At 39.2% G+C, this 22,426-nt stretch overlaps 1 protein-coding gene across 1 annotated transcript in view; it reads left to right on the top strand.

Annotated features, from left to right (window-relative positions):
• The window catches only part of LOC126469941 (actin-like protein 6A), a 103,951-nt gene that overhangs the window by 67,095 nt on the left and 14,430 nt on the right, over positions 1-22,426 (top strand). The window contains exon 3 of the mRNA XM_050097346.1: positions 15,349-15,528. Coding sequence (XP_049953303.1) covers positions 15,349-15,528 — 180 coding nt within the window. The remainder of the gene's footprint in view (positions 1-15,348; positions 15,529-22,426) is intronic.

Below are 22,426 nucleotides of genomic sequence, written 5' to 3'. Positions count from 1 at the left end.
CTGTTGCGGGTCATCCAAAGCACTAGAAGAGGTGCTCGGAATTCCATAGAACGAAATTTTTTTCAGTGATTAGACTTTTTGCCTCAAATTTTAGAAGGTTCAAACCATATTTTAAGCCAATAAAAAAGAAATGATTTTTTGAAAATTCTATTGTGTGCTAGATAACAGTGCAGTAATGGGTAGCCCTTGTTTACAGGGTGCTGAAGAGTATTCCTGAACAACACAAGAAACTTTTCAGCACATGTGGATACAATCTGTCAAAAGGCAGATGAAATAATGCATAGAATTGCCAGTGTGGCTTTCTTACGGGGTCTTTGTAACTATAATGCAATACAATACTGACTGCAACTGTGGACTGTGTAAGAAGTGTAATGGGCAGCTGGTTTGGGAAGGTGTAGGTGATCAGTTCTCTGCTGGAGGTTGGTGAATATGGAGACAATGTAGGCAGCCTGTCTGTTGCCAGAACATGAATGTAGAACAATGTATTATTATTGGAGGTGTCTCAGTATACATATTTTCTAATACAAGTGAAACAATACAGTTCCTAAGTCGCTGCTATAGAGCTTGTAGAACAGTTAGTCTTCAACTGGGCTGTGGCCAGGCGGTGCGGCGCTTATGTCTTCTGTGTGTAGATGCTGCTGCCGTCTCATTGTCGTCCTAGAGAGGGGTCGGTTAGCGTACTATTGGCTGATGTCTTCTTCACAGTCCTCCCTGCTTTAACATTCCTGGCTCGCATGCTGGCGCTTGACTTTACACCAGAACAGTATTGGGCCAATATAAAAACAAAGTTCCTACAACCAACAATGTAAAGGTGTGGACAGAAGTCGCTGTTGACTTTAATTTGCAGAATATCAGACCAGATTGTGACTGGAAGAGTTTGAAAATGTGTAACAAAAATGTTAAGAAAATGACCAAGAAAGCATTTGCACATAGTGAGATACAATTTTAAGATCCACTTTACAGTTATTACTTTTCATCTCTATGTAAGTGCATTGTGGTTTGTAAACTGGGGCAAAAAGAGTGTCAAAACTTTTCATGTTTGAAATACATAAAACTTGAAGCATTAATTTTGTCAGGTCTGCTTTTATGGAAAGTGGACAGAAGCTGATTTCAGCCCTGAAGCCACAATTTTTTCTTATCGCTAAGCCCTATGACGACAATTCAGATGTTCATCCCAAAGTTGTATGTGATGGTTTGTAAGCATTTTAATACGCTTGCATAAATTTTTTGAAGCAAATTTGCCACTTAAAATGTATTTTGTAACATTATTCATTAAGTTCTTGTCCCGATACAGATAAGGTAACACTGAAGGTTGCACTTCTTTCACATCATCAGTAAATAAGAAGAAGATTGTATCTTCAACTGAAAATATTGTTCTTGCTGACTACTAAGAACAATAATGTACTAAAATAATGCACTAACTTAACTATGACAGCACAACATCACGTATATTGAACTAAAACTAATGGTCTCCCAAAACAAAAGAACAGAAAATGCTCTCAATGAAATGAATATGAAATCGATGTACAGTGCCTACTTACGGAACATGATGTAAGAATGGAAACATTGAGAGTAGATAAAGAAATTAAAGAACTGGAACCAAAAGAAATGAAAAGACAATCAGTCATTGAAACTGGAGGTTTGTAAATTCATTCCAACTTTTGTAAATATATTTGTGTAAATACATTTTGAATAAATTTTGCACTCACTGTATTGTGGCTCTTGTTAGTCTCATTTTCTGGTGATACTGGAACTGCTTTGTAGACAGATTTTCATCCTGAAGTTATACATTGTGCTTCGTAAACATTTTAATATGCTCTGCTTAATGTTTTGAAATGAATTTGCTGTGTAAAAGATAGCTTATAATATTATTCATGACATCTTACTCTGATACAGTTTTAAATAACCAGTTAACAGAGAAATAACCATTTTTAACTTTTTACATAAATACAGTGTTAATTAACGCTGCCCTCACTGCATTGTGACTCCAGTTTGCCTCATTTTCTGGAGGTACTGGAATTTCTTCGAACACTCTTCTCCCAGGAAATACATTGTCATCCGTTTCGGCCCCCCTTATCTTATGCATTGACACCAATATTATGCAACACAAATGCTGCAACTAAAATAACTGCCATGCGATTTACCCATATTCTGAGCCCTAAACTTAAACAGGGAAATCTTTTTGCCGCACTAAACATTCTTCCAACTGCTGACCTGTTTTTCTTGTGGACTTGATTGTAGGTTCACTCAGCCGCCGTTTCTTTGTGGACTACTGGCGTCAGCAGATACGTGCAACACCGATAGCCACTGTCTCCTGGAAGTATGCCTTCTGGAATTTCTCTCGTTTCCAACTCAGCACGTATGCGTGAGTTTCCAAAAATGTTACTCTTGTGGACAGATCCTGGCCATCTAGCCACTATATTTAAACATCTCAGCTTAGCATCTGAGATTGCTTGTACCTTTAACGAAAAGACCCGTGACTATTCCTAAATATCTCTGCACTTTTGCCACCAGGATATTTGATGGGGATATGGGTACACTCAGTAGCTCCTAAAACAACAGGAAAATGCACCATTTGATGAAAATCACACTGGGTTTTTCTTGCATCATTTTCTTCCATAAGCCGTTTCATAAATTCATTCTTCAGCAAGGCAGTGTAGGCCAATACCTTGTGGACAGCTCTGCAAACAGTTGCTACATCTGTACTAAACACATTGTTGACCACCACATGAAAACTTCCGGTAGCATAAAATCTTAATGTTAAGACCAGCATGCACATGGCTGGCTTCTTTTTATTTGTTTCAGCAGATACTTTCTCACTCTTAGTTCTAACTGCCACACAGTGATTTTGTTCAAGCGAAACCTCAGCTTAAGTGGTTTATCATTTAATTCCAAAATGGGCCCATTCTGTCACAGAACATGCAGGGAGCTTGTTGGATCTCATCATCTTCCTCAGTAGACACATCAGAATACTCGGATATCTGTAAAGTAAACGAAAGTAAACAATGTTATTTTCATTGCATAACTTTCCTGCCCATATAATGCTGCACATCCCTCTGGCTTAGAGCACTCGGAAAACACAAAGTATGGTATGGTTTTAAAAGATAATGCTGTTGTAATTACCTTTACGACCAGTACTGTAGTGAAAGTAGTATTAAATGGGAAAAAATCAGGAATTGAGTTGGGTTTGAGCTTCACATCATCTGCCTATGCTAAAACACTACCATTATGTTACCACACAAGTTACTTATGCTTGCTTATGTTATATTCATCAGTGTGCGTGCAGTTGTCACAGCAGTTTAAGCATGTGTTCAGTAATTAAAAATTTAATACAAATTGTGTGGTTGCTGCTACTCGAGATGAGAGAGCACATTTATAGGAGGTGTTTAATCATTACTGATGCTGTCAAAATACACATACTTAACTGTTCACTGCAAATATTTTGAATTTCCCTTACTTACTATGCCACTAAGTGTGTATAAAATTCCTTTAAGCTAATTACATAAATTATGAGTTGTCTCCCAAGAATTGTATGAGATCAGTTATCTACATTCATTACATACATATAGCTGGTAATTTTCTTAACCTAACCTTTGAGATCGAAAAAGAAATTTCAAGCATCAGCAGTGTGATAAGGGGTATAGTCACATATTTACTTACCATTACTTATTATTGATTTTAATTTGTATTTTCTAAAAACAAAGCATTGTTTTGTAATGTAATTATATTGTAAACTGTCGATTACAGTTGAACCTGACTTTAAACTGCGAATTTCTGCCTGTCAAATATAGTCCTTCATTATGGCAATATAACCCCGGATTAATGTTTATACAATGCAGATTTCCAGTTTAAGCTTGATCTGAGGTCATTTTCTGTCTTAATCTAATGTTAAATGCTTTATGCAATCAGCCCCAATTATTATGAGCAGCCACAACTCATCTCCAAGGGTATGTATGTAGAGACAGCTGAACCAGTCCAGCAAGGAGAAGAAACATACTCCGCCCCCAGTGCAGACAACAAAGGAAAGGAAGTTACTATTGAAATGCAAAAATAATCTGGCCTGACTGAGCAACAACGCCAGGAAGTGTTAACCATTCTGTGCCCATTTTTGGTTGCTTTTATATCGATAGTGGAGAAAAAAATGGACAAAGTGGGGTTCAATGGTAAAACATCATATCAATACTGGGGATCATCCACCAATTAGCAAGAGCTCTTATAGGATGTCACCAGCTGAATGACAGATAATCCAGTAGGAAGTGGAGAAGATGCTGCAGGATTACATCTTTAAACCGTCAGTGTGTCCTTGGCCTCTTTGGTGGGAGAAGGAGTATGGTACATTGTGTTGCTGTGTTGACTACCAGTGACTGAACAAAATCACAGAAACAGATGTCTACCCTTTGCCATACATTGATGACACCCTGGGCTTCTTAAAATTAGCAAAGTATTCCTGAATTACTGACATGCAGACAGGCTGCTGGCAAATTAAAGTTGATGTGGCTGACTGGGAAAAGACTGTCTTTATAACTCCTGACATCCTCAATGAATTCAAAATTAAGCCATTTTGAATATTTAACAGTCTACCTATCATCAGATGTGTAATGGACAACCTGCTTTCACACCTTAAAGGAATGACATGTCTTGATTATCTGGATGACATCGTTGTTTTTGACTAGCCACTTGACAAACATGTTGAAGTGTTTGACTGCAGTTCAAAAAAAGTGGCTCTTCACCACCCAAAAAATTAAAATGTTGGGGCACCTAATGAATGGCAGTGCAGTCTGGCCCAATACAGAGAAAATATGAGCAATCACAGATTCTTTGATTCCTCAGCATATTCATTATGTGAAAAGTTTACTGAATGTGCTCATACAATTGGAAGTTCGTAAAGGACTTCTTTACCAAGACACGTCCCTTGCACGAACTACTGCAAGGAGACATCAAATTTTCTTGTAAGTAGGTACAAGAACGATCTTTCCCTGTCCTTAAAGAGGAGCTGACATCATCCTGAGTCCTAGCATTGTATGACAAGAAAGCAGAGGCAGAACTTCACATCAACACCAGTGGTGATGGGTAGGAGCATTACTAGTAAAAATTCAGGGAGTTGCTGAAAAGATGATAGCTTACTTCCAGAGTACTATCCAAGTCAAATTACTCTACAGCCAAGGAAGACTACCCTGCAGTTGTTTGAACCATCAATTAGACCAGTCATTTGTTCGACAGACCATTCACCATTGTCATGGATCACTAGTTTCTGTGCTGGCTGACTAATCTGAAGGATCCATTAGGTCAACTGATGGGATGGACTTTGAGGCTTCAGGAGTACATAGTCACAGTGGTATACAAAGCAGACACAAACACAAGGATGCTGACTGCCTTTCAAAGAATCCTCTGACATGACACATCAGTGTAGACAAATCTCAATTGCCACTGTATTAAATGACATTGCTGCTGAACAGAGGGAAGGTCCAGCAGTGCTCAAAACCATAGGAGCATTGAAGAATGAGAAACTGACCAAAGGAAAATTATGATTAATTAACAGAACAGTGTATAAGAAGAACTATGATCTGATGGGACAGAAATGGTGGTTGCTCATCATCCTGGTTCACCTACATATAGCTATCCTAAAGTTTTTCCACTATGCTCCAACATCTGATCATCTGGGCATTATGAAGAAAGAATCAGACACAGGTATCACTGGCCAGGTTTGTGCTGATCCATTAGACATTTGTAAGCCACTGCAAGGAATCCCAGCAACAGAAATAGGTGTCATAATTACCTTTTTGGGATCTGGTAACAGTGCCACCTACAGCAGTGCTGTTCCACCAAATTCAAATTGAACTCTGTGGGAGGTTCATTATGTTGCCACGCTGGAATCTATTGATAATGATCTTCAGTAACTACATCACCTGCTACACTGTCACCAATGCTGTTCAAACTGCCAAAGCTCCAGAAATTGCAAGATTCCATGTAGAAGACATTATTCTGAAGGACAAAGACATTATTCTGAAGGGTGGAGCACTCTGTGTGATGATCTCTGATTGTGGAAAAGTTTTTCATCAGAGACTAGCATCAGAGGTAATTTCATGTTATGACATTACCCGCAGGATGACAGCTGCACACCACCCACATAATGCTTTATTAAAACGCTGGCAGATATGCTCTTGATGTACATTGGTGTCGAACACAGAGATTGAGGTACAGTGCTGCCCGTCGTTACTCACATACAAAACAGCAAAGCAAGACACTACAGGCTTCACACTGTTCTTTCTGTTCAATGATTGTGAGGCTGAAATGACAGTGGGTATACTTTCCCCCATTTCAAATGGTCGATACTCAAGATGACTACATGCAACACCTCATCACCAGGACTGAAGCACTGCAATGCCAAGAACTGGTCAGTGAGAGACAGCCTGGGAGACTAGTTACAAATTCTTACACCTGTGTAGAAAGTGGGACTATTGTAAAAGCTACTAAAGTGCTACTTTGGGCCATATAATGTCCTTTGGTGCTTGTTGGATTCACAGAAGAAGTCGAAGATTGACTCTTTTTCAAGAAGACAAATTTGCAGAGAAGTTATCCATGTCCTTCATATGAAGCACTACTACAGACCTGAAGCACAGATCAACAATGATGTCTTCTTGTTCGATTTAACTGATGAGCCACTCAACAATCAGGAAGCTCTGATGGGAGGAATTGTGACCAACGCTTAAACTGATTGTAAATCACATTCTGGAGAAGATTGTGCTGAGTTAGTGGATTAAGGATGGTTAGACCCACCATGGCTTAATAACAGAATTCAAAAAAACACTGAGGAAGCAGAGACTGTTGCACCCTCAGGTAAAAAAAAAAAAATTGTGGAAATGTCTACACACAAAAATCAGCAGAAATTTGTGCTCCTATCAAAAACCATTTTGTAAGCATACAGTAACTTCCATCATCATACCTTAGGGAAGGATCTTGGTGAGAACCTGAGAAAATTGAGGTACTATGTAGTAAAAATCAGCAAGTCCAAGGCTGGTATCTAGCTACTTGTTGACCAGTCTTACGTAGCAATAGAATACAGCATAACAAAATCTGAAGTCTTCAATTTCGTGTTTTAAACATCATCATACACTACCTTGTATGAGGGACAACTGCAGCCGTAAATGGACATCTTAAATAATAACTGCTTGGCTGCTATTGAAAATAATTTATTTAATGATTGGTTTCATGGCTTAGAAGCCACATCAGGTTAGAGCAGGTAAATTAGAACTGCGGCCTGTCCCCCCCTCCCCACCCCCTCTATTTCCATATTTTTTAAGATGCTGGTGCTGAAAATTTTTCTTTTACGTGGGAGTGGTCGCCGGTGCTGAATGTAGTGAACAGTGTGCTGCTTCAACACCTCAAGTGCTAGCCTGTACTGTGTTGGTGGATACGGTACTCATTTGGTTTTTCTTAGTCCTAAATAGAGTCTGAAAAGCGAAAATATGTTGTGCTGATGATACCACAGAAACTGGAAATAATACACAAATTTGAAGAAGGCAGTAGTGTAAGCTGATCTGACACTGATTTACGATGTGAGTGAAAGTACGACCCGTGATATTTGGAAAAACAAAGCCAAATAATTCAATTTGCTAGCAGGTCTGACTCACCTAAAGGTTTGTCAAAGTGGAACGCTATGAAAAGTCTCCATACGCAGAACTGTATAAAGTCATGTTGGTTCATCAGAAAAGAGCAGAGAGCACACAAATATCTGGCCCAATATGTGCCAAACAGCCCAGTTCTTCTTGAAAATGTTGGAGACTGAAGGAGATTTTAATGCATCTTCTGACTGGCTAACAAGATTTAAACCACATCATGATATCTGGGGATTGCTGTCCAAGGAGAAAAGTTAAGTGCAGATAATAAGGCTGCTTCTGAATTTTGTAATGATATCCAGGAGTTTATTGCACGAGAAAACTTAGAACTGGAGCATATATACAACATGGACGAATCTGGTCTGTTTTGGAAGTGTATACCAACAAAGACTTCAGCTTTTGAGACAGAGCATGGTGCACCTGGTTATAAATCAAGTAAGGAAAGGATAACAGTGTCATGTTGTGCTAACAATATGGGATCACATAAAGTTAAGCTTGGTGTAATAAGTAAAGCTAAAAACCTGTGTTGTTTCAAAGGAAAAGAAATGCACAATTTACTTGTCCATTATTTTCAGCAGAAAGGGGCCTGCATGAACCACACAATATTTCAAATGGGGTTCCACATTTGCTTTGTGCCACAGGTGCGAGAACATTTAATGTTGAAGCATCTACCTGCAACATTACTGGACAATGCACCATTGCATCCAAATGAACTTGTCTTAAATTGGATGACAGCTTTAATTTAGCCAATGTATCAGGTTGTCATTGCTGCCATGAAGAAAATGTGTAGAGAAAATCTGCTACAAAAACTTCATGGAGAGGGCAGCAATCTTGAATTGATGAATTCAGTGATTCTGGTGATGATGAAGACTGCTTATTAGCAATGTTAACTGCTGTTTTGAAAAGTACTCCAGGGTGGAAAACTGTTGACAAGGAAAATATTTCTGAATGGTTTGATGTGGACCACGCAGAGCCAGGTCATGAGATGTTGAGTGACAGCACTATTTTTCAGCGAGTACAAGGGAAATCCGAGGAGGTGAATGACAGTGACAAAGATGAAAACATTCATTTAATTCCAGAATCTGTAGTCAGTCATGCATCTGCGCTTCAATGAGCTGAAGGGTTACTGGACTACCTGGAACAGCTGGAAGACGCTCAGTGTTGTATAAAACTTGTAGTGTGATATGTAAAAGACAAGTTGCCTCACTGAGACAGAAATCAATTCAAGACTGTTTTATTTCAAAGCAGTGTAATGTAGGGTGAAATTGGCTTGCACTCACTTCTTTGTGGGTACTGCACTCTCACACATTATGCAATGAGTAAAGTAGAATTTATTGTAAACGTTAGTTAAGTATTTTAATTATGACATTGTAATAAAATTTTGTTTTTGAACAACTCTAATTCATTACCATGTACTTTAATTGCATGTTATCCATAGAATTTGATTATCCACAACTACAGTGGATAATAGAGTGCACACTGCCCGTGTAAAATCACAACATTAACCTTGTCATGTGGAAGGGACGGAACATTCCTTGTCTCTGAATAAATTACTCAATTAGTGATTCATCAGGTAAGCAGAAGGCATGGATCTGCGATTCCTCAAGTGCGTCTAAGAAATGTTTTAAAAACTGTAAGAATCGTCAAGAAATATGCAGCCAACCTAATGTGACCTAAAACCAGTAATGGTCTGTAATGTCCAATCAAAATTAAAAACACATAGCATGAATCAGGAAAGGATGGCAGTAGAATGAACATAACTGGTTAACTAGTAGGTCGAGAATCACAATCCATCAAAAGAGGCTAGAAATTAATAAAAAAGTGTAGGAAGTATTGAGAATAACATACTTAATAATAACAACAGTATAAAAATGATAACTGATGGGGAACTTTGTGTGCTGATGAAAATAACATACCATAAATACAGCAGACGGTGATACCTGAATATGGAGGCAAAAGAATGCTCAGGTATGGACTGAGCGAGAAGTCATGTTCGTGTTGGAAACTGGGGCTGTGCATGTGCAATGGTTCAATTTGATCTATAGAAATATTGGCATGCGTGATAATATTTGTAGACAAAAAATATTAGTATCCTGCCCTTAATAACATAAAGTAAACATAATTGGAACATTACAGGTGACAAAGACCCATGAGCATAAATTAGTATGATTTGGTATATGTTAACTAGACACCTGATGAGAATAATACTGGCAAAAATCAGTAGCAGAATATGAATGTATAAAATAATTATTTGAAGTGTGCTTGCTTGAGCATATTGTTAGAAATAAGTGATAAGTAAACAAAGCATGTGACTGAAGATTTCAGTGAACAATGTTAACAGGTTCCTTGAATAGTAATGACATGGCAAAAAAACTTTTTTATGTTGTAAAAACTGTGTATACTGAAATCCAAACAATAAAGGATAAAGTAAGGTATACTGGAACAATAAAAATACAGATTCATTGGTGCAGTGCTAAAGAAACATGAAGTACAGGTATAGACTACCTTATCTGACTTTTTTATTTAAAAACTCAAAGTTATTGAGAATGTTAAGATGACGTAGTTCCAGTAGTCCATTTACTGTCTGATTGGGAAATAGCTTAATGGCTCTCATAATTTCCCCTTCCTCAAGGATGTTAAGTGTGTTCCCCTTACTTTCTCAATGTAAAATGGGCAAATTTTAGGCTGGATCAATAGCCGTGAGCCCTTGTTCCCAAATGTGGGCACTGACTGCTGATCTGGAACCTGAACTGTTATGGTGTTCTTTACATCTAATATTAAAACTTCTACCAGTTTGCCCCCATATAACATATTGGACAATCTTTACAAGCAACTCTGTACATGCTTGCTGCATTGAATTTAGAACTTTTATACTTTTCTATATACCTGTACCTGTCATCTACTTTATTAGGGATTAAAAAAAGCAAGATTCAGTATTTTTTCCCCTACACCTGTTGGTCAATTTTTTCTGAGATCGTATCAAAATAAGGGATCTTGTGATATGTATGTGTTTTTTAATAATCCATACTCATGAGGGTAGTAGATGGAATAACCTTTGAGACTGGTCGTTACATAAATTATTTACAAGAGCAGCCAAGCAGTTATTATTCACAATGTCTAAAAAAATCATTCCTATTGGAGGATCAGACATACCATAGTTTGACCATTGCATGGACTCCCATATGGAGAACATAGAAACAGGCATTGCTGAAACTGAGAAACAACTGAAAGAGTTGAAAACAAATAAGTTGCCAGGTTATGATTGAATTCCAATTCAGCTTCACAGAGAGTACTCTTCTGCATTGGCCCCAATTGCGTTTATTGCAGATCTCTTAATTTGCACTAGTCCCAAATGACTGGAAGAAATGGTATGCTAAGTCTGCATGTAATAAATTTCCTCGAGACAGAAAAGCTGCTGTCCACAAATCAACGTGGACTTAGAAAGCACCGCTCATGCAACACTCGGCTTGTCCTTTTCTCGCACAATATCCTGCAAACCATGGATGTAGGGAGACAAGCAGATTCTGTATTCCTAGATTTCGGGAAAGCATTCGCTACAGCACCTCACTGCAGACTTAATGAAGGTGTGAATGTACAGAATAAGTTCTCAGATATGTGAGTAGTTTGAGGACTTTTTAAGTAATAGAACCCAGTATGTTGTTCTGTACAATGAATGTTCTTCAGAGACAAGGATATTTTCACATGTGCCCCTGGGAAGCGTGATAGTACAGCTCTCGTTCCCTATATAAATAAATGATCTGACAGATAGAGTGAGCAGCATTCTGTGACTGTTTGCTGGTGATGATGATGTGTAAGGGAAGTACCATTGTTGATTGACTGTAGGAGGATACAGGGTGACTTGGATAGAATTTCTATTTGGTGTGGTGTAAAAATGAATGTTAAAGCACATGATTAGGGAAAACAATCTTGTAACATTCGAATACAGTATCAGTTGTGTGCTGTTTGATGCAATCACTTTGATTAAATATATTGGCATGGCATTGTAAAATGACATGAAATAAAACAAGCACATAAGGTTGGTAGTAGGGAAGGTGTATGGCTGACTCCAGTTTATTGGGATATTTCTGGGAAAATGCTCATCTATATGGAGACTGTATATGGGAAACTAGTGTGACCCATTCTTCAGTGATGCTCAAGTGTTTGAGATCCCCAACAGTTCAGATTAAAGGAAGACATCAAAGCAATTCAGAAATGTGCTGCTAGATTTGTTACCCGTAGGTTCAGTCAGCATGTATTATGGAGGTTTCACATGAACTCAGCTGGGAATCCCTTGAGGGAAGACAGTGTTCTTTCTTAGAAAAATTATTGAGAAAATTTATATAACCTGCATTTGTGGCTGACTTAAGAATGCTTCTACTGCTGCCAACATAAATTTTACATGAGGACTATGAGGACCAGATAAAAATTAGGACTGGTATGGAGGCATAGTCATTTTTGCCTCACTCTTTGCAAATGGTACTGGAAGGGGGATGACTAGCAGTGATACGAGCTGTGCTCCACCATGCACCACACGGTAGTTTGCAGAGAGCACACATGTATGATGCTCATCATAGTGAAGAGGATCCACCAGTGCTGGCATACAGAGGACCAATGACAAGATCTAGATCCAGTGTGCTGTTATCAGTTCCAGTGATAACATCTGAAACTGCATGTCACTGTTGTGCCAGAAGAGGGTCCAATGCTGCAAGTTGTGCTGAAAGCAGTGTGGTGTAGCGGTTAACGTCGCCGACTGCCGTGCTGTGGGGCGCTAGTTCAAGCTTAACAACCAGCAATTATTTGTTATTTAGTGTTCATTATTCCTGGAGTGTTCTCAAATTTTCTTAAATTTGTATATTATGGAATATTTGATGTTTGTATAAATAACAGCCCTCTCCATCCAATGGTTCAGTTCTGCTCTGGTTGTACATTGATGTTTGTAATAAAGGTGCTTTCAGTACTAAGTATTGTACTTCATTGATGATCTACTTTCGGATTTGGACTCAATTTGGTTATAATGTGACAATATATTACCAGCTCTCTGAAAATTAGCATGTGTTGACAACTGGATCATGAAATTACCAAATATGCAGCAACCAGTCGCAAAATCATGTTTTATTTATTCACTTTTGCAAATCGCTTTTCAACTGATTAACAGCCATCATTGGTGCAGCCATCATTGGTGATGTTATTGTGACTTAGTTTGCGTTGACGCCCTTTAATTGGGCTTTTGCTGTCTTGTCGGCTGCATCAACAGACGTATGGTGTAAATTTATGTCTCATGATATACGAGCACATCGTAAGAGCCCCTACGAGTTCTCAATTCATCCTATCGAGCCAGTGTTAATTTTCCCATGTATGAAGTGTGCTAGCACTTAATTTTTGCATTTGGCCTTGTTTCGTTAATACGTTTGTTTCGTTTGTGTCCGTAATTTTCTTATCTCAACTTAGTTTGCATTCAGCAATGTGGCGCCATCTGCCGAAAAAAAGTCCGATCTTCCTGAATGTCATTAACTGTACGCTAGATGGATGCCAACACCGTTTTACGTTTTGGCATTTTGATTAACTTTTGCTCTTGGATAAAAATAGGATAAATAATTTTAAAAAAAATTTTTAAATTTTTTCAATGGTGTGCTTCTTATCTATGTTTGTTCCTTTTTACTAATTTGTACAATTGCTTTTTGGCGTATATAACTGTACTATGTGATTGACAAAATCATTGCCAGTATATCCATTTCATGTAAATATTTTAGTATTATATCATGATATTTTACCTCACATTGTATGTCATACCTCTTTCTTCTTCTTCTCATTTTATTTTAGCTGTATCTTTTTGCATAGAGGGTGGATTTGCTTTACAGCGCCCCCTTATGGTTTCTCTTTGTCATTGTCAATTCTCGATGTATCACTTTATGTTTTACCTCTGCTTAAGACAGTATTACTACTCAGGGCACATATTGGTTGAAAGGAAAATGTGTATGTTCATTTTATTGGTTTAATGCGTCTATATACATTTAATTGGTTTACATTGGTTTATGTACATTTATTCATTTGGTCACTGTTATTAATTATTTTTATTCTTGTATATGTAGCACCGATGATGGCTTTTAATCAGTTGAAATCGATTTGCAAAAGTGAATAAATAAAACATGATTTTGCGACTGGTTACTGCATATTTGGTAATTTTATGGTTTACGGTCGCTGCACAACTTAGGAACCACACGGAGCCCACCATTCGTAACTGGATCGTGATCATACCAATTCATTTCTGAATAATAAATATGTTTGTGTGTACTGATCCCCAGATAGGGATGCCATATTTAATCAGATGCTAAAGGTGTAGTAGAGGCTGCTGATTTTGCTCAACAGTTTATTTATATGTATGTTTTTCAGTAGTGTGTTTTATGTCTGCAGCCCAAGAAATTTAGTCTCACTGACCTGTTCAGTAGCTTTATTTTCAGTTACTGTTGGTTCCTATGTATGTTGTATGGTTCTTTGAGGGGCAGATCATATGAGCTGTTTTACCCATATTGCACAAGAGGCTACTGTCGTGGAGCCTGTGCAAGATCCTTCCAGTGCTGTTGATTAAGTTGGCTCTCATCTGCTGTGGAGAAATGATACACAAGAGGAAGTTTGTATCATCAATGAATAATGCAGTTTTCTGAGAGATCGCAAATAAAATGAATGAAGATGAGTGAGCCAAGGGTTAAGCCTGGCAAGACTCCTGAGGTGATTGATATTATATGTGAATGAGTTTTAGTTTAATCTTGTGCAGAGCAAATTCAGATGTTCCAAAAAATTGTCCAGTGTTTCTTTCCTGCCCATGTGGCCACAAGACAAAGGCCACTGCATGTTAACAAAGATTGTGACTGAACGCTTGGCACACTGAGGGCACAGCACGAAGCAGGTTGTGAATCCAGTGGCAGTGCAGCAGAAATTGAGGCCTCAGAGCATGTCCCCTCCCCACCCTCTCCAAACCCTTACCATTCATTGTGACCACTATTGGGGAGTGGGGGATACCCTTATAAAGGGATACACCGGTGGACCAACAGATCAGTAATCGTCATTACCTCAACGTAGCAGAAACTCTTATTACTGAAAATTAATAGAATTACTGTGACTGTACACTGCGGAACACCCAAGAAGAATTTAAATTAGTAATGTAGTTGTTATCAATTTTTTAACATTGCTCTAGTTAGACTATATTTATCATGTAATTGACAATCATTTTTATTGTAATGTCCTGTCTGTGGCGTTGATGGGAGTGTAGGATTGATTATCTTTGATGTGCTATTATTTGGCCAAGTGAAGTGTTACAGTGGTTGAGACACTGAACTTGTGTTGAAGAGGAAGAGGTTGTTATTCCCACATGTAATCAAATATTGTCAACTGCAACAGCAGCATGAAAACCTGGTTTCTAACGTCGACTGTGTATGATTAAAATTAGTATGTCCAAAAAACTGCTGCAGTTTATATTGGTGGTATTATAATTTTATTATTATCATAATCATTATTATTGTTGTTATTCCACTGTTGTAAGAAATTCATCAGGTGAAACCCAAAATCGTTTTTAAGTTGCACTGTTTGTCATTCATATTACATGTTTTTGCACTTGAAAAAGGGTAAGATACTGAAGTCTGTGAAGTTTTTAAATGTATACTTGCATTTTAAATTTTTAGGTAAATATATGTTAGTGTGTGTTTTTAATGCTTTCTGTACATTTTTTTTATTTCAGGATTTTCATGAAGAACGTATGCAAATCCCAGAAGCATTATTTAATCCAGAAATGTTCCAACTAAGTCCATCATTGGGAATTGGCTACGTTGTTAAAAAAAGTGTGTCAAGATGCGAGGCAGATGTAAGAGCAGCATTGTATAGTAATGTAGTCATTGCAGGTGGTAATTCTTTGCTAAAGGTAGGTACTGAAATCCACAATGCCAGAACAGTATCAAACACAAGCCACTTATTACTTTCAGCCTTGTGAAAGTATTTGCTTTCTCCTCAGTATCTGTCCTTTCCTCCAGCTCATTTACCATTGTTGCCACTCTATAATGTACATACAAGGGTTGCCAAAAATATGGAAGCACCGTGAGAAGTGCATGCTTGAACATAAATGCAGATGTCAGCCAAACCTGCAGGTGGCACTGTTGGATTTGACCTCGAATGACGCCTGTGCAATACCCTCACTATGTTGCAAATGTCAGTCATGGTCAAAACAGTGTTCTTTGTAGTTGTGAGTACATTATGTCAGAGCTAAGTGAATTTAAGCATGGGCAAATTGGTGGTGCTTGTATGGTGGGTACTTCCGTATCAAAGGTAGCTGAAGTGATTGTGATGAAAAATAAGGGGACAGCAGCTGCTGCAAAAGTCACTGCAGAAATGAATGTCGAATTTGCGAACCCTCTCAGCACTAAAGCAACATGAAGGGGGTTCCATAAGATGGATACTGCAGGGCGAGCTGGAATTACACAACCATGTATCTAAACTGAACTAAACTATATACCGGGTGATAAAAAAGTCAGTATAAATTTGAAAACTGAATAAATCACGGAACAATGTAGATAGAGAGGTACAAATTGACACACATGCCAGAACAGTATCAAACACAAGCCACTTATTACTTTCAGCCTTGTGAAAGTATTTGCTTTCTCCTCAGTATCTGTCCTTTCCTCCAGAACCAAAAAATACAAAAGTTCAAAAAATGTCCGACAGATGGCGCTTCATCTGATCAGAATAGCAATAATTAGCATAACAAAGCAAGACAAAGCAAAGATGATGTTCTTTACAGGAAATGTCCACCATCATTCCTCAACAATAGCTGTAGTTGAGGAATAATGTTGTGAACAGCACTGTAAAGCATGTCCGGAGTTATGGTGAGGCATTGGCGTCGGATGTTGTCTTTCAGCATCCCTAGAGATGTCAGTCAATCACAATACACTTGCAACTCCAGGTAATCCCAAAGCCAATAATTGCACGTACTGAGGTCTGGGGACCTGGGAGACCAAGCATGACGAAAGTGATGGCTGAGCACACAATCATCACCAAACGACGCGCGCAAGAGATCTTTCATGCGTCTAGCGATATGGGGTGGAGCGCCATTCTGCACAAACATCATACGTTCCAGCAGGTGTTTATCAGCCAGGCTGGGGATGATGCGATTCTGTAACATATCGGCGTACCTCTCACCCGTCACCGTCGCAGTTACAAAACCAGAATCATGCAGTTCCTCTAAGAAAAAAGGCCTGATAACGGTAGATGTGGTAAATCCAACCCATACCGTGACTTTCTCATCGTGCAATGGAGTTCCCACGACATTTCTAGGATTTTCGGTAGCCCAAATTCTGCAGTTGTGGGCGTTGACAGGCCCTCGGAGCGTGAAATGAGCTTCGTCGGTCCACAACACGTTACTCAACCAATCGTCATCTTCCACCATCTTTTGAAACGCCCACACCGCAAATGCCCTCTGCTTCACTAAATCGCCAGGTAACAGTTCATGATGGCGATGGATTTATTATGGATAGCATCGGAGGGTACGCCTCAGTGCCAACCAAACAGTAGTGTATGGAATGCCTGTGCGATGTGCGACTGCATGAGCACTGACTTCCCCGTGCATAGACGAACCCGCTACAGTCTCCATTTCTTCCTGAACTGTCTCAGCAGCATTACGCCTTGGGCTTGGTGGGCCACTACGGAGTTTATCGTCTAAACAACCCGTGGCTTCAAACTTCGAAATCATTCTCGCCACAGCTGCATTTGTCAGCAGACCTTTACCCTTTCGAATCCCCTTCCTATGGCAATAGGATCATAACGCTGAACTAGCACATTCCCCATTCTGATAATACAGCTTCACTAAAAGCGCCTTTTCAGGTAATGTCAACATGCTGCAACTGCTGGCGCATCTGATTCTCTCTCTCTCTCTCATTACAGCTCCTTTTATACACAATTGTCATGCGCAGTCACTGACGTTTTGCTGTCCAGCGCCATCTGTCGGACATTTTGCGAACTTCGTGTTTTTTTTTTTTTTTTTTTTTTTTGTTTTTTTTTTTTTTGTTCTAATAAAACCCCATGTCATTCCAAGCATGTGTGTCAATTTTTACCTCTCTATCTACATTATTCCATGGTTTATTAAGTTTTCAAATTTATACTGACTTTTTGATCACCCGGTGTGTGTGTGTGTGTGTGTGTGTGTGTGTGTGTGTGTGTGTGTGTGTGTGTGTGCGTGCGTGCGTGCGTGCGTGTTTATATATATAAAGATGGTATCTGTTCTTTTGGACATGTCCATGCAGCTCGTTAGAATATAAATCAATGGGGACAGTTGAAAATGTGTGCCCTGACCGGGACTCGAACCCAGGATCTCCTGCTTCGAGCACTGCTTGTGCATCCACACAGAAGAAGATGGTCAAATGGCCGGTGAGCCTTAACTTATATAATTTTTTTTACGGGAATCGTCAAAAAGCCGCGAGTAATGAGTATAATGGGCAGAGGCACTATGAATATAGTGCGAGACAATAAGTTGGGAATGTGGGTCTCATGGGGGGGGGGGGGGGGGGTGTCGTTCCAGAGATAAGTGCCTGCAGTCGCACTATCCTCTGTGTCCTCGGTGGCTCAGGTGGATAGAGCATCTGCCATGTAAGCAGGAGATCCCGGTTTCGAGTCCCGGTCGGGGCACACATTTTCAACTGTCCCCGTTGACTTACATCAATGCCTGTATGCAGCTAGGGGTATTCATTTCATTGTAATTTAAACTAAACTCTGGCTGAAGAGGCCATGAAGGCCCAACGGTACTCACCAGCTGCTGTGTCATCCTCAGCCCAAAGGCGTCACTGGATGCGGATGTGGAGGGGCATTGGTCAGCACACCACTCTCATGGCCATATGTCAGTTTATGAGACTGGAGCTGCTACTTCTCAGTTGAGCAACTCCTCAGTTTGCCTCACAAGAGCTGAGTGCACCCCCTTGCCAGTAGCGCTCTGTAGACTGGACAGCCACCTGTGCAAGTGCTAGCCCAGCCCAATGGCACTTAACTTCGGTGATCTGACAAGAACCGGTGTTACCACTGTGGCAAGGCCATTGGCACAACCACAGATCAGTTATGCAAATGCTTATAACAGGAAACTGTGGCGCCTAGGCTACAAAACCGGGAATATGGAACAATGGAAGAAATTAGTTGGGCGGATGAGTCTTGTTTCACACTGTTTCCAACTTCTGTGTGAGTTTTGCCAGGAGTGAAACATGACGGGGGTTCGGTGATTATTTGAACAGCCATATTGTGGTATTCCATGGGCCCGATGGTTACTATACAAGGTCATAATTACTGCCAAGGATTATGTGACCATTTTGGCTGATTAAGTCCATCCCACGATGCAATGTTTGTTCTCCTGTAGTGATTCTGTGTTCCAAGATGACAGGGCTCCTGTTCACACAGCTCACATTGTCCAGGACTGAATTTGTGAACAGAAGATGAATTGTCACATCTCTCTTGGCCACCACGGTCACTATATCTCAATATTATCGAACCTTTGTGGTCTGCTTTGGAGAGAAATGTGTGTGATGACCATTCATGTCCATCATCATTACCTGAATCCGCAACTAGTTTGTTAGAAGAATGGTATAAGATTCCCTTAAAAACCACTGAGGACCTGTATTTATCCATTTTGAGATGACTGGAAGCTGACCTGGATGCCAACAGTTTTCCTACATCATATCAGACATGATAATGTGTTGTGATTTTGGTGTGCCAATATTTTTGTCCACCACCTGTACATTATTGTGACCTGTTTTTTGCTGATGCAGGTCAGTTGTATCCTTAAAATCACAGTTCATTTATCCATATCGTCCTTCACCTTCCTTATTCTTACATGCTTTCAAAAGTTGCTCCTTTAATGATCTTACCACACCATAGTGTGATGTATGTTTATCTAGACCCAGGAAATATTTCTGATAGTTCACCACCACAGAATTAACAAGAATTATGAATACATACCATTTGTTAATTGTAGATTTTTATGGCAACAATAACAGTGTCTGCACACAGCATACTTAAATTCTCAGGTGTACTTACCACATTTGGGTTGTGACATCACTGCTGTTTGGTTAAAAAAAAAAAAAAAAAAAAGGTCCGAGGGCATTCCCATGAGGTTATTAATTGCTCATCCATGTTGTCAGAGCTCACCTCACTCCCAGACCTATCACATGTGAAACTGCTTACCAGTTAATCAATGTGTTGATGCTATAGGTATGCATCTGACAGACAGAGGTTTATTGTTCATATATAGATCTGGAATACCATATAAAATCACAGTGTAACTGAACGTGTTGATTAAATAACAACCATATTCAACTGCACAATCATCATGGGCTAATAATCCATAATAGGCTAAGTTTCACATTAATGCTTGCATATAGTGTATTAAGAATTTATGAGGTTTGTTCGTGCACTGATGGTCTGGTCTGTATCCATAACCAACAGCCCATGTCAGATAAGGGATTTGTTATATGTAGTACAGTAGGTTCAAGAGAAGGAGTTGTTATCAACATAATAACTTTAAGAGAGAGATATGTGATCCACACTCGGCAATGCATTGGCGTAAGGTCTTCATACTGAATGACTACAGAGCAGTATGCTATATATTTCTCATCAGACTGAGAACATTGGTGCTGCAGCCATTGGTATAATCTCTGGTCACAGGGAGCATCTTCACATCTCTACATCTGTGTATTCATGTCCTTTGTCAGTTAGCTGTTTTTGTGATGAAAACAATGCTATATATTGTAAAAAGTTTGAAATTATACCAAAATGTATGGATACTAGTTTACCAGAAATCCATGGTGGAAAGACTTTGTGGTTATATCAGCTTGAGTGGTTTACACCTGACTTTGAGGGAAGACAAATTACAGGATGACACTACAGAATGTGTGTTATGGTCATGATAGTGCAATAGGCAGCAGCTTTGAGGTACGGTGACATTTCAACAACTGTCGTACTCGTCATCTTCTGATGAAATGCTGAGATATTGTGGATGCCCCTGTATATACACATGGAAGACAGCCACCCCTCCATCTGGCTGTGGGCATCATGGTCTTGTGGAGTCAGTTGGTAGGGAGGGGGCAGAGCATTAGGGTGGAGATAGGCTGGAGGCTGCATTAGGCTGGAGGCTGCATTAGGCTTGAGGTTGCATTCAAATCCCTGTGTTGAATCTCTTGATTCGCTTTGTATGCTGTCCACTGCTGGATATGCCCTCATTGTATAGCTACTAATGTGGGATCCTCACGTAACTTAGTTGATATCTTCATCCCTACTTCCAAAATTCATGTGGATCCTAATTTATAAATATTCCTTCATTATATTTTCCCAATAGCTGTTAGCTTGGCACAAAAACTTGGTGTTTCCAAAATAAAAATTATGTTCTTCATGTAGGCTGTGCTCTGACGCTGCTGATTCCCTTATGCTTACATGTAATGAGTTCCCTGTAGCATTTTCAGGTACATAGCCTGTATTTGTTCAATGTGTTTGTGGCCACATTGGATGGTATCCTAGGTACCTCCAGTTTTCTTTGCAGAACCAAGAATATCTTTCAATCGTCATTTGTAGTCAGAAGACGGTTTTCATGTAGATTTTCAAAGCAGCCTCACAGTCTTGGCTGAAAGTGGCCTCATATACTGGAAAAAATGTGAGCCTCTTGTCTCCTTCCTCTTCTTCCTGGTTTGCTGTGTCTTTTCGTTCCTTCAATGCCCTTCTAATGTTACACTTTGTTGTACCCATTTTGATGAAACAATTTCTTTGGATATTGTAGCTAGGCTTGGAGGCTTCCTTTATCAGATCACATGCAGCCTATGGACCAGTGTGATTAGCACTGCACGCCTCTGTGCCAGACAGTGGCAGCTCATTATGTGTAGGTACAGTTCTGTGTGGCTGTCTAAGTGATCCAGAAACTCAGTCAGTGCCCATTTATCATGCATCCACACCACGAGTGTGTGAAGTGGTTGGGTTTTAGCATGCAGTTTGAAGTGCCAGCTTCTCAAAGTGTTCCATGTAGAGATTTGTAATCCACATTCATGGATCTCAGTACTGCCACCTGACTAGAAAGCTGACAGCTTTTCATCAATTGCATACACTAAGAAAGTTTATATTCATGCAGTGTGAATATTTTGTTCATTATGTATTGTATATGTCAAATTTTATAGTGCAGAATAGATACAAATAGTATCACATTAAAAGGCAATGATGGCTGTACAATATTATAATAGCAGCTTTCATTGTTCCATGCTGGGGATGATGCTATTATTGCCTCCAGTGTTGTGAAGTAGAAGCAGGATTACAGTGAATGGAAATGTCATTGAACCATGTCAACAAATGCTCATATTGTAGGAAGCATTTGTTGCGGTACCCACATATACTAACCCTTCGAATGCGAAGGTAATGATCTATCGCTACCCCCTAGGTCTTCTCAGTATTAATCCTCAGTGTTTTGACTTACATGTACATTGATAGTTATTGACTTTTGAGTGTCATTGCAGTGAAGTAATAATGATCAATAACTCTGCTGCTGCACTTGTCATTTTTTGTTGTTATCATGCTGCGTAATATTCATTTACATTTTTTTATCATCCAGCATTGATGTTTTTGTGCAGTGTTGTTATTTAATATGGTTTCTGTGCTATTTTTCCTTAAGTTAATGTTTTCAGTTTGTTTATTTCATTTGCTTTTGCGATTTATTTTTGTAAAATATGGTTCAGAAACTGACTGTGATGGTCTTGCTGGTAATTTGATCGAAAATTAAGACAGTCTGGAAAATACACAATGCTCTGAAGTAA

The sequence above is a fragment of the Schistocerca serialis genome, chromosome 3, assembly GCF_023864345.2.
Source record: "Schistocerca serialis cubense isolate TAMUIC-IGC-003099 chromosome 3, iqSchSeri2.2, whole genome shotgun sequence".
In the NCBI taxonomy this organism is placed as follows: Eukaryota; Metazoa; Arthropoda; class Insecta; order Orthoptera; family Acrididae; genus Schistocerca; species Schistocerca serialis.
The sequence above is the reverse complement of the archived record's forward strand: the minus strand, read 5'-3'. Positions and strand labels throughout refer to the sequence as shown.